The following is a 12861-nucleotide window of genomic DNA, read 5'->3' on the forward strand; positions in this document are numbered from 1 at the left end:
CATTCCTATTACTGACCTTTTCAAAAGTTTATACAGAAGTTTAAATATCTACTTTGCTAGATTTCCTAATAGTATAAGAGAGACCAAGACCCACACCAAAAAAAGGAAACTTAACTCTAAGGGATTCCAAGCAGCACACTGAAATATCTGACATATAAAAACATAAAGATAAAAAACAAACAAAAAAAACAACTTGACGATTTTTTTTTGACTGACTACAAGTTTTTTTTTCCAGGCTTCTTACTTAGTGTTTTGTATTTACAAGATATCTGATGACATTTAACACTAACAGAATGAAATGGACATTGGGAACCAGCAGTTAGCGGAATGGCTATGTCGCTGGACTCCCACGTAGTCGACCGCGGTTCGTGTCCCGGACCCGGTGGCTTAAAACTCACGCCGGGCGCATGTGCGTGCGTGCCCAAGATCCCGAGAGGAGAATGGAGGAGAAGGGATTGCGGCGTGACCATCCCCCCTGGGGGGTGATTTCTCGCTTTCTGTCTCTATGTCTCTCTCTGTCTGTCTGGCGAGCGCACGCGCCCTACAGTGAAAATCTCTCCAAAAAAAAAAAAAAAAAAAAAAAAGAATGAAATGGACATTGATTTCAAATCCTTTTGGATTTTTATTGAAGAGTTTCTTTAAATCAGAACTAATTTTTCAGTTTTCAGGTCTATGCTCAGTTAGTTATAAAATCTCACTGTAGTCTATCATAAAATAACACAAGTTACATAAGTAATAATAAAAGCACCTACCATCTGTGCCAAGCAATATACTGAAATTGGTTTAATTACAATCTCCATGAGGTGAGGTGGGTATAGCTATGATTTTTGGTTTTATAGAAGATGAAATTGAGGCTCAAAGAGACCAAATAATGTGACCTAGGAAGCATAGCTAGAAAGTGACAGATCAAGGTTTAAAGTCCTGATCTGTCTGCTTCCCAAACACAGGCTCTTTCCACATAAAACCCTGCCTCCCACAACACCAGAAAGAAAAACAAAATATAAAGTTCAAAACGGTAAAAACTCTATAAATGGAGAAGCATGACTTGAATAGATAAATAAATAAGTAATTCAACTCAAAACCACTTTCCCTTCAATTATTTGTAGAAACAAAGGTCTTTTTTTCCCCTTAAACCAGCATAATTTCTTCCTTCCTCAAGTTATTTGACAGATTTAAACAGTCTACAGTTTATAGGGAGGCTGACTGCAAGGATCTGGTTTGATTCTGAACTACTTGTTTTTTTAAAGCAATAGAGACATCTTTTGGCCAGTAAATGAAACTGCAAGGTTACAGAAATATGTTAATATATAGTACATTGCACAGATAAGTCATCTATCTTTTCAGTGATTCCTTGCCCCCCCTTTTGTTCTTTTTTTTTGAGAGATTTTTGCTACAGGGCGCATGCACTTGCCAGACAGAGACAGAGAGACAGAAAGCGAGAAATCACCCCCCAGAGGGATGGCCACACTGCAAACCCTTCTCCTCCATTCTCCTCTCGGAATCTTGGGCAAGCATGCACATGTGCCCGGCGTGAGTTTTAAGCCACCAGGTCCGGAACGCAAACCACGGTCAACTACATGGGAGTCCAGCGACATAGCCATTACACTAACTGCTGGTCCCCACCCCCTTTTGTTCTTAAAATTAAAAAAATGAATGAATAAAAGTCAGTGACTTGCTATGTTTCCTCAAACTCGTGATTTTTCTACCTTAGCCTCCAAGTAGCTGGGATTACAGGCACACAGCACCACCTCTAATTTCCTTGGTCCTTTGAGGTTCTAAAGTCAACATGGACTTATCCCACTGGCCACAACAGGAAATGTCACCATAAAGAAAGGCAGAAGCAGAAACTGAACCTATTACCTGAAATGCAGTTCAATCTGAATGGATCCTTGGGTAGTACTGCTATTCTTGGAAGGCTGAAAGATACAGTTGAATACATTTGTCGTGCCAGGGCTGGTCTTCTGCCCGGCATAGCGGGTGTCAAAAGCCATCATGGAATGAGAAACCAAATTAATGGACTTGGTTTGGTTGGAAAAACTCTCATAAAGCAGTTTACATTTCTTGAAGTCAAACCTAATAAGAAGAAAGCAGACCAGATGTTAAACATAATTCTTCAATTTACAAACTCCTGTAACTTCAAGATAATAAGAGCAAATCGCAAAAATATCTCAGCTCTATGAAAGAGAATAACTTTTATTTTGAGAGTTTTTTTCATTGATTTTGTTAACAAACCCCTCAAATGGTTAGCGACACTGTGTTTATATCTTCCCATTTTAACTCGAAAGAGATGATCTTGTTCATAGGAACTTCATGGGAATAACAATACATATTTATTACATCCTTATAATAATTCATTATCATTTCTATTTTCCAATATATGTCCAAGAGGCTCGTAAATACTTGTAAAGATCCTCCAAGGGATTTCAAGGGTCTCCTTAGACCTTCTGCCAACTTCTGGTTCTCCTAAGTTTTTTTTCTAGAGTGTGCCCAAACTACTAACTAGGACAAATTATACTCTTCACATAGAAAAATAATTCAACTGATCCACCAAGGAGAAAAGCATTTGGAATCACCTTTTTTAATAACAAAGAAAGCTGCCATTAGTCAGTACCATTTTGACAATATGTACAGAATTCCATATTGAGAAAAAACTAAGGGCAGGGCCGACCAATAGCATGGTGGTTAAGGCACTAGATCTCACATTGCCAACTGGACAGGTGGAGTCTTACACCCAGTGGCTTGAAAAACATAGTGGGCATGTGTGTGTGCATGCCCAAAGTCCCTAGAGAAGAATGGAGAAGAGAATGCGGGATGGTCATTCCCCTGGGGGTTGCTTTCTTACTTTCCCTTCTGTCTTTCTCTGTCTCTCCAGCAAGTACACACATCCTATAGTAAATTAAAAAACTAAGAGCACAGCCTGTCATCAGAAAAAAATGCTGGCTCACATGAACATCCATCTGGACCCCAGTTTCACCATACCACACTCTCATTAGCTAGGTGAGGTACGGAGCATGGCAGACTTTCCAGGGAAAGATAAACTAGAAGAGAGAGTACCTGAGCAGGGAAATTACTAGCCTTGAAGACCTGTTTTCAAATATCAAACCACTTTCCAGCCCTATCACCTTATGCTAGTCAGAAACTCTATCTGGAAAATAGAAGTATTATCTGCTTAACCTTACAGGATTGTTACATCAAAATAAAAAGTTTATTGCATGTGAAAATATAATGCACTCTTTAAAGTTCTAAACCAGTCATCACAAATTCATATGTCTACTATGACCAAGCTAAGTAAACTCGTAATACAGCTAAAGGAAGCAGTTGCTTCCAGTAATTTCCAAGTGACAACATGGGCCTAGAGCTGCAAAAGCTTCAAATTTTCCAAATGAAGATATAATCCAAACTCTTTTTTCTTGCAGGTTGCATTTTGTTTTAATTCATGACAGAGTACATGAATTAAATGTACATAAAAGGGAGCAAGAGAGAGAGAGAAAGCACCCTAAACAGAGTCTCATCACACCATGACCCTCTTTCTCCAGCCCTCCAGCTCATCAGGATCTTGGGCACTCACACACACACCAGCATGGTTCAGGTGGACCAGGCTAGGGATCCAAACCAGTGGTCAGTCACATGGCTTCCAGTACTGTAACCTGGAATGCCATTAATGGTGCCACCTAGGCTGGGCCATAAAATTCAAACCTTTTAAGTGAAATTCCCCAAGTTTTCAAATGGTGGTCAGTGAGGTAGTTTTCAGTGCTGCTTATCAACCAGTTCCAGTTCCCTTCCCAGAGCTATTCAGATACACAGTAAGACGGTAGTGAGTCCTTCACATAGAGGGACCATGTTCTAGCTCCATGAGGCTCCCAGAACTTTGAATTGCCACTCAAGTTCATTTCACGGTTTGTGTTTTTCTCTCTGGTACATCAAAACACTGGCTGCTCTGTCACCCTAAAGGGTTATAATGAGCAGAGCACCCGGAGACCCACAGTGGTCATGGTATTTGGAGGTTATCAGTTACTACATCACCTAATCTATTGTGCCTACATGAGCAACAAATACAAGTTCCAGTGGCCACCACTCTGCAACTTCTGCTCTATGCTAATGCAAACTAGGTGTGTTATTTATTTGACTATTTTTATTAGTTGTGAAATAATATATTTACAGCCATACCTGGCTAGGGACCCAGCACCTTCTTTTCCTTTTGGATCCTTAAGCTCCAGACTTACATTTACCATATCAATGAGGAAGCACATGCAAGTGTATACTTCTCCGCTCAGAACCGTCTACAAAAGAAATACTCATTAATCCACAGTTGATATCAACCTAAAAAGCAGTTAATATGTCAAGAAATGATATGCCTGCTGTTCCATCTTCTTTCTCCAGGTGAATTTCAGGAATATATACACAGGGTAACCATCAGCTGAGACTATAAGAGTTACAGAAGAATGTAAGGTCTCACTCACATGAATTCTTGGATCCTGTAAATCGTAGGGCCGCATAAATTCTTCTATGGGCTCTCCTAGGTTGTTCTCTAATAAGCCACGGATCAGCTTGTATTTATACAAATCCAGGGAACAGTGGACTGAGGAGAGATTGCCATGGATAGATATGTCTTTCACAGTATGGCTTATTTCTCTACCAAAAAAAAAAAAAAAAGTCACTTTCTTAAATAAATCACTAGCTTAACATTGACATAGATAACTCACACCAAAATATAGAAACTAAGATGAACCCACCTATATTGTCAACCAGTTAATTACTAACTTACAGTGACAAACATTTCATGTAGCTCCAAGTGAAAAAAGTTGGTGTGACTACCATGTTTAACTACGAAAAGCCCCTTTCTTCCAAAATACACATTTAGGATGTCTTCAAATCTATTGCGAGCTAACTAATCTATCGATAACAGGAAAATCTCATGAGACTACAAAATAACTTAAATATTCCTATTGAGAAAGCAATAAAGAAAAGATGCCAAGCTCTTTATTAAAAACAGTATTTCACACTGGTCCCACATGGGACATCAGGATAAAACCTGAAGAAGCTACTCGTCCCAGCTGGGATGTGTAGAAGTAAAGAAGATAATGAGGGTAAGGGGACAAATTTCTCATCGCTACAATAAAGAGCCTTCTCTTTCCATCCAAAGTTGAAGAGCTGTGATACTGTGAAACTGTGCTCAAGGTAGATAAAGTCGAAGGTTAGTATTTGAAGTGGAAGAGAAATATAAAAAAAATCACTTGATGGGACCAGCAGGTGGCATGCTGGATCCCACATGGTTGACTGCATGATGCCAAGTCCTAGACAAAGCAGCTTGAAAAATACGCTGGACGGGTTGGGTGACCATGAGCCCTGAGGAACGAGATGGCGCTTCTCTGCAGGCTGAATGTCCTCTGCAATGCCCAGGGAGGCCAAGCTCTATTCCTGCGAACCTCAGTGATCAGACCAGCTCAGGTCTCTGCATTTCTCCAGGACCAGCCTACCCTAGGATGGTGTAGAGCACAGGGAGTCCAGCACATTCACCTGTCACCAAACCACCACCCTGGTTCCAAGGCTGCAACTCTCCACTGGACTAGTGAGAGGGTTGTCAGTGTTTTGCTCTTGGGCCGCTTCCAGCTACTTATCTGAATCCTTGCTCTGCGATGGACTACTCCCTGGCTGTAGCCCTCACTCTCCATAGTCACCAGGGCCTTGGACAAGTTGTTACTGACTATGTTCATGGGGATGCATCAGAGAAAGCTGCCAAAGCAGGCCTTTTGGCACTCTCAGCTTTAACCTTTGCCGGGCTTTGTTATTTCAACCATCATGATGACGTGGGCATCTGCAAAGCTGTTGCCACGCTGTGGAAGCTCTGACTTTTTTGATGTAATACCTCAAGAATTGATCGTGTGCCTCTTTGCCTTGCTCTGCCATACTATTCGGCTCAAAATAAGGAGGAAATAATAGATAAGTTGATTGGTGGACAGATCTCCTAATCATGTGGTTATTTTCAGAATTCAGTTATTGAAGAAAAGGTTTGAAAGGTATCCAGAAATTGTGAGACCAAGTTCTGTATTCTGGTGAGTTAATGGGGTTGTCTCCACACTTCTCCTAAGACTCACAGTGTAAGTAAACATTATATAAGAGCTTTTGCTATTTAATTTATCAATCTCTTGAAGAGAATTCAGCTTTATTATTATCAATACATGATCAAGTTCTACATTTGCCCTGGGAATAGTGGACAAAGGGAAAAACTATTACGTCATGAGTAAAGACTGTTAGAAATTAGATAAGTGTTCAATTTTTGAAAACTCCTTCTCCTCTGTTATACCAGCTATTGATGGTTACATGTCCTAGGGAAACTTTAAAATGAGGAAATACTAATACCCACATGAAGAACGTTTCCACGATAGGAAGAAAATCTTAAGAGAGCTTCTGAATATAAAGAAGTTCATTTAGGGAAGAAGTCCACCTTGTAGATGTGTCAAAATGTTACAAATTCTGAATCAAGATGTAATGTTTAAATACATTACATTTGTACTAAAATTATCTGCCCACAAATATAAAATTATAAGAAATAAATTGTTATTTTCCCACTATGGAAATTTCTAATGTGAAAGTGTATTCTAGAAAAGAAAATTTTTTAAAAAGATAAAATATTGTATAATTTAAAAAAAAAAAAAAAACGAAAAATACACTGGATGCATGTACATGTGTGCACAAAATCCAGAGAGTAGAATGGAGTAAAAGGGACTATGGCATGGCCATCCCCACCAGGAGAGGTGCTTTCTCGCTTTCCCTTTCCCTCCCTCTCTCTTTCTGTCTCCAGCAAGTGCATGCTCCCTATAGAAAAAAAAAAAAAAGTCACTTTGTCTATAGGGGAAAATCTGTAATAAAGTTTTAAAAGATCAACAATGCAACCAACAAGGAAAAACTGAGAACTCCCAAGTGCCATCTTGGGTTCCTGTTTCTGTGGTATGAGAAGCTGACAGGATACCCTGTGCTCAGTATCGCCTTCTATCTGGGTGCACAGAGTATAATTATCTGCACATAAACACCAATGGGAGTGGGTAAAGTTTAGGGACGCAGAGTAGCAAAGTACATTTTTTTGTGAGAAAGTACTGCTTGAAAGGAAAACAAAGTGTTCTATTTCTAAATAATGAAGCTCCTCTTAAGACTGCTAAGCTAGTAAAACCAAATATAGCCCATGCCAACCATAACTGAACACCAGCCAGGGAACACTTGAGTAACAAGTAAGAGTGAAACATAAACATCCCAGTGAGGATGGCTAATTGTATCATTAATCCATAGAGAAAGTGAAAAAGTGACATTGCTCAAAATGACTTGCCCAAACCCAAGAACTATAAAGGGAGTGGGTCAAAGAGGGGTTGAAGTCACACTCTATACAAGTAACAAGGCTGCTTTTCAAAGTGCTACAAATGAAAGTCTCTTTCATTACTATAATACAAAATGTCGCTGCTTTCTCCAAAATCCATCCCCCAAACTGAGAGATTATAGACTATGCAGTCTTCTTCAATATATGTGCGGAATTGATACTAGTAACCCCCTAAGGATACCAAAACCCTCGAATGCTTGCCCTTATATAAAATACTGCAGTATTTGCATCTTTAGCCTACAAACAACTCCCCATATAGTATAAATCAGAGATCCCCAACTCCCCAGCACCAGAGTCTGGCCTCAAGAAAAAAAATCCCCCTACAGACTGAGAGAGGGGACAAGGGGGCAGAGCTGGTCCTGAGATGACTCAAGCCCACCACATCCACCATGCACCCTATTTCCACTACCACCACATTCCAATTTACAGTGAAACAACCACACAATAGGGTTTGCACTCCCGTAAGAATCCCTATCTCCTGATCACACAGGAGGCAGAACCCGGGAAGTAATGTGATTGACAGGGGGTTGGGGGGGGGTAACTGCAAACAAAGCCTTCCTCACTGACCCACCCCAACTCCCCACTGTGCAATCCTTGGAGCAGCAAGGGGCAACAGGCTACAGACAGCTATCTGTCTGTAGCTCACTGGTTGGGAAGTCCTACTTTAAATCATTTCTAGGTAACCTGTAATACTTAATACAATGTAAATGTTATATAAATAGTTGTTATATTTTGTTATTTGTGATTTTTTTTTCAGTATTCTCTATGGCTTTTTGATTCTGAGGATGCAGAGTCCATAGTGAACAGAAGGCCAACTATAATCTACTATTCCCAATTCATGTACAGAGCCATGCGAGCAGAAGAACCGTAGATGGAACTTGTTAAATATGCACCTGGGCATCAACCCTAAGAATCAGATTCTACTGGTCTCAGGCAAGGCCTGGGAATGTTCATTTTCAAGATGTTTCCCTGCCAGATATGGAACTAATGACAACCGAAGCAATGCTCTGAACTACAGAAATAAGCATCATGTGTTTTGAGGCCAGCAACTAGGGTAAATTGGCATCAGTTCATTAGTATCTAATTGACACTTTCAGATTGCTTTAATGGAGTAAAATAGGCAAAACTGCACCAAGAGGTACACTGAATAAATGGAGTACCAGGGTAGATAGCAGTAGCAGCTAACAGAATCTATGATACTGAGAACACAAATCTAGATGCCCACCTCTTCCAGAATATTTGGCCTACTATCACTAACCCCTATCACCACCCCAATCGATGCTAAATCACATTCCTTCCTGTTTCCAAGACATTTGTAATCTTATAACACAGTTTATAGCACTGAATCAACACTAAATTAGGATCATCTACTTACGTTCCTATATCCCTCAACAAAACATAAGCTCCTCAAGGGCAGTTTTCTTTTCATCACAGTATCCCTCATGTCTAGTACATAATAGGGACTGTAACACTTGTTAAATAGATGAAGAAATAAGTGAGTATCTATGTTCTTTCATACTTAGCTTAATCGCACTGGTTTCAAATTAATAAGATTCTTACAACAGAGTTATTCAGATGTAAAACACTCACTTGTCCAAATTTCTTTCCACCTGCAATTTCAGCCTACAAGGCTCAGTTAAGAGGCTTCCTCCTGTCTGTCGCACAAAATAGGAGGGAAAGATCAGATCTCCGTTATTGTCCTCTGAGGCCTTAGAGTACTCTCGTGGATGTCTCTCTGCAGCAAAGATGTCCATGTCCTGTAGATCCACAATAATGCAATCCAGCAGACAAACATGGTCTTCTACAAGGACCCAAGGAAAAAGACATAAATGAATAAAATGGGGCCTAAAGAGGACTGGTCCGAAATGAAATTAAAAAGTCATAGAAAATACATTCTCTCTTTAATAAATGTTTAGAATTGCTTGCTTTTCTCTGCTTTCCATTAATCAGAAAACTGGCTATCCAGATGTCTCCACTCTGGACCATGACCTCATATGCCATGCTCCAATACAACCATAACACCCAGCCCTCCAGTTCTCGTGCCTATCTTTTCTTTTGAAGAGTTGTTGTTGTTGTTGTTGTTTTGCTTTTTGTTTGTTTGTTTGTTTTGCTATAGGGTGCATGTACTTGCCAGAAAGACAGAGAGAGACAGAGAGACAGAAAGCGAGACATCACCCCCCAGGGGGATGGCCACACCACAATCCCTTCTCCTCCATTCTCCTCTCAGGATCTTGGGCACACACGCACACATGCCCAGCGTGAGTTTAAGCCACTGGGTCTGGGACTCAAACAGCAGTCGACTACATGAGAGTCCAGCGACATAACCATTACGCCAACTGCTGGTCCCTCTTATGCCTATCTTGAGACACTAACTGGGGCTAGAGGATTTATGACAAAAAATGATTTTGTATACCATTCATCCCTAGAGACAATGCATAGGTTTACAAACTTTCCAGCAGCAAAATTATTTTTTCAAATAAATACTACATGTAACGATGCCATTATTATTGATCAAATGTAAACTAGCTTCAATCTTAATCTCTCCTCTAATACACCTACAAAGTTTTGCTCTGACCCTCACAAAACCATTCTCTCCACAAAATATCTGAACAATCCTTAAAAAATAAACAGAACATAATATTCCCTTCCTTTATATACTTTGATAACTATTTTAATCCAAAATTCTTTCTGTTAAACTCTCCCACATCCCTAAAAGGCCCTGCATAAGCTTGCTGCCTACTTTTCCAACCTCAGCTTAAGCCACTACCCACCTCACTCACTAAGACTCGAGAAGACTGGTCTTTGTTACTGGCCCCCAAATTCTAAGCTCCTTGCTGCCTGGACAGCCTTACTAGTGGCGTGACCCTCCCTTCTAAATCTAAACTTGGTTCTTTCTGTTCACTTGTCTTTCTCATGAGAATACTTACTATTATCTATCAGTTTATATGTTTATTTAATGTCTTTCTCCTAAGTCTACAAGTACTAACATTGTAGGAACCATGTCTAACGACATGTTAATTCACTAGGAACAAAATACTCTAATACTCAACCTTAAGCAGACATTAAATAAATTACTTCTTGACTGGTTTATCACACTGATAAATACATGAAACTGATAAAAGTAGATCTGATCTGGCAGAAATGGATAAAGAAATTAAGTAAGCTTCAGAGATTCCCCAGCATACAATCATGGAATTTGAGGGAAACGGAAACAGTATAAAACAACTACTTTAATCCAGGGTAATGTGTCATGGACAGGGGAATTTTAGAAACAGCAAATCAATAAGAGAAATATTGCTAAGAAAGAGAGCTTTCTCCTATAAAACATCCCAGATCACTTCTTTTTTATTTATTTATTTATTTTTTAAAGTTTGCTAAAGGGCAAGTGTGTTCTCCAGAGAGAGAGAGGGAGAGGAAAAGTGAGAAAGCACCCTATAGGGGACAGCAAAGCCACAATCCCTTCTCCTCCATTCTCCTTTTGGGACTTTGGGTACACACGTACATACACACACACACACACACACACACACACGTCTAGAATGTTTCTTGAACTTCCAGGTTCAGAACTCAAACTGCACAGTTGGCCAAAGGGGAATCAAGCTACCTTAAACACCAGGCCACTGGCTGGCTCCCCAAATCACTTCTTACAGGTGTCCACCTGTGTTAGGCTGGCCTCATTCCTGATCATCACTGTTGTTATAACAGATAAGACAGATTAAGTGGACCAGGAGTGCAACTTTCTCCCTCTTCTACATATGTCATGTATACCGGTCTGTAGGGAGTATCATGTAGGTTACAAATTAGGATCCGGAGTCACACTGCTGGAATACATAATCCAACCCTACCATTTACTATCTGTTTAACTCTGGGCAAGTCAAGTTACATAATCTCTTAAGTCTTTGTCTCTTTATCTGTTAAATTAGGATAAAAATAAAAGCTGGCTGTGAAAATGCAATTAATATAGGGGCTGGTCCCATACTCTAGTGGTTAAGTGAGCCAGATCTCACATGGCTGACCACGGCTCAAATCCCAGCCCTGGCAGCCTGAAAAACACACCAGATACATGTGTGTACATGCCCCAAACCTGGACAAGACAGAAAATAAAGGGATTACAGTGTGACTATGCCCCATTAGGGGGTCCTTCCTTCCTCATTCTCTGACTCCGTATCTCTCTCTGATGAGCACACATACCCCGGGGCAATTAAGACAAACACAAACAGAAATAATAGAATTACTGCACTACAATGTCTGGCTCACAGTAAATGTTCAACAACAACTGTTACGATGATGATGATTAAGATAATCTCACTTAATCATCATTATAACCATAAGCTACTCTTCTACTTCTAAAACTGTAAGGTACTACAGGGAATACCTACTCCTCAGATCTACCTGACAGAGGACATTCAGCAGCCCCCTCAGCAAGTTTCCTACATCTCTGGAAGTACAATTGTACTGGACTGATCTTGGGGGCTGATCCTATTCTGTCTCCCTCTCTAGCTCCCGACAGTAGTGAATCACTTACCTAATACAGCACCCAGCCAGACAGCAGTTTAGATCTGTTCTAGCTACACTATCACCATCTGGTGGCAACTATTTTGACCTATAGGAAACAGACTAATACACTACCTAAAAGCTCTGTTTACATGGTATCATGCTAATTTAATCCTTTAGAAGTTAGAAGTCACCCAATGCTAAATTTACCCCTGAGACTCCTAAGCCTTCTAAAGCAATACTAAAACCCAATCATCACTAAATAAATGCTAATTCTTTCCAGGCATCTGCTTACACAGGATGCATTCCACCCCAGTTTCCTAAAGGGCCTCATTAAGATCCCCACCTTCATTGTGCAGCTCTTCCTCCACTTTTACCTGGACTACTGGAAACCTGGCAGACAGACTGTATGGTTTGAGGTCCTCGTTGTTTGGTGGAGGTACTGGGCACAGAGTCACCCTTCAGGCCGCTGAGACTGGGTCCAGCAGGTGTCATGAACAACCCCTGGGAATGGGTCCCCTTGGGGTCGTCTGTGCTTGTCATTTTCCTCATGGTGTGTTTGGGAGTACCCGTTGGAGAAGTTGAAGGCACAGATTCCTGAGAAGAAACAAAATAAAAGTAGAATGCAGGAAGGGGGGTTGAGGAGTGGTGGTGTTGGTTTGATTATATCAATACTATCCCAAAATGTTATCGCAGTCCCCGGGATCTTTAAAGACTATAATACTCGCACTTCCCTCAGATTCCACAGACGACAGGGCAACAGGGCCATGAGATTTACTGCCACAAATAATTATCTAGAGAGGTGTTACATAACAATTCAGCACCTGTTTAAAACTACAGCAATTTTGCATGAAGATACCATCTTTTGGCTCAGGAGAAAATGCCGAGATGCCAATTATTTCAGACGGTTTAATCTTAAGTGAAAAGCCAATCTCTCAGCCACACCATATATTGTTGCTTTGAGCTGAGACAGAGATTGGGGGGGGGGGGGGGGTTTT

The 12861-nt window shown here is 40.5% G+C and overlaps 1 protein-coding gene and 1 pseudogene across 6 annotated transcripts in view; one reads left to right on the top strand and one right to left on the bottom strand.

Annotated features, from left to right (window-relative positions):
* The window catches only part of VPS13D (vacuolar protein sorting 13 homolog D), a 323690-nt gene that overhangs the window by 231489 nt on the left and 79340 nt on the right, over positions 1-12861 (bottom strand). For all 6 annotated transcript variants that reach the window (XM_006145295.3, XM_006145292.3, XM_027770624.1 and 3 more), the window contains 5 exons: positions 12241-12460; positions 8960-9170; positions 4461-4632; positions 4168-4280; positions 1861-2073 (listed from right to left, as the gene is read on the bottom strand). In XM_006145295.3, coding sequence (XP_006145357.1) covers positions 1861-2073; positions 4168-4280; positions 4461-4632; positions 8960-9170; positions 12241-12460 — 929 coding nt within the window. The remainder of the gene's footprint in view (positions 1-1860; positions 2074-4167; positions 4281-4460; positions 4633-8959; positions 9171-12240; positions 12461-12861) is intronic.
* Positions 5347-6087, top strand: LOC102469246 (succinate dehydrogenase [ubiquinone] cytochrome b small subunit, mitochondrial pseudogene; annotated as a pseudogene).

Source organism: Tupaia chinensis, unplaced genomic scaffold (genome assembly GCF_000334495.1).
Source record: "Tupaia chinensis unplaced genomic scaffold, TupChi_1.0 Scaffold000146_1, whole genome shotgun sequence".
NCBI lineage: Eukaryota > Metazoa > Chordata > Mammalia > Scandentia > Tupaiidae > Tupaia > Tupaia belangeri.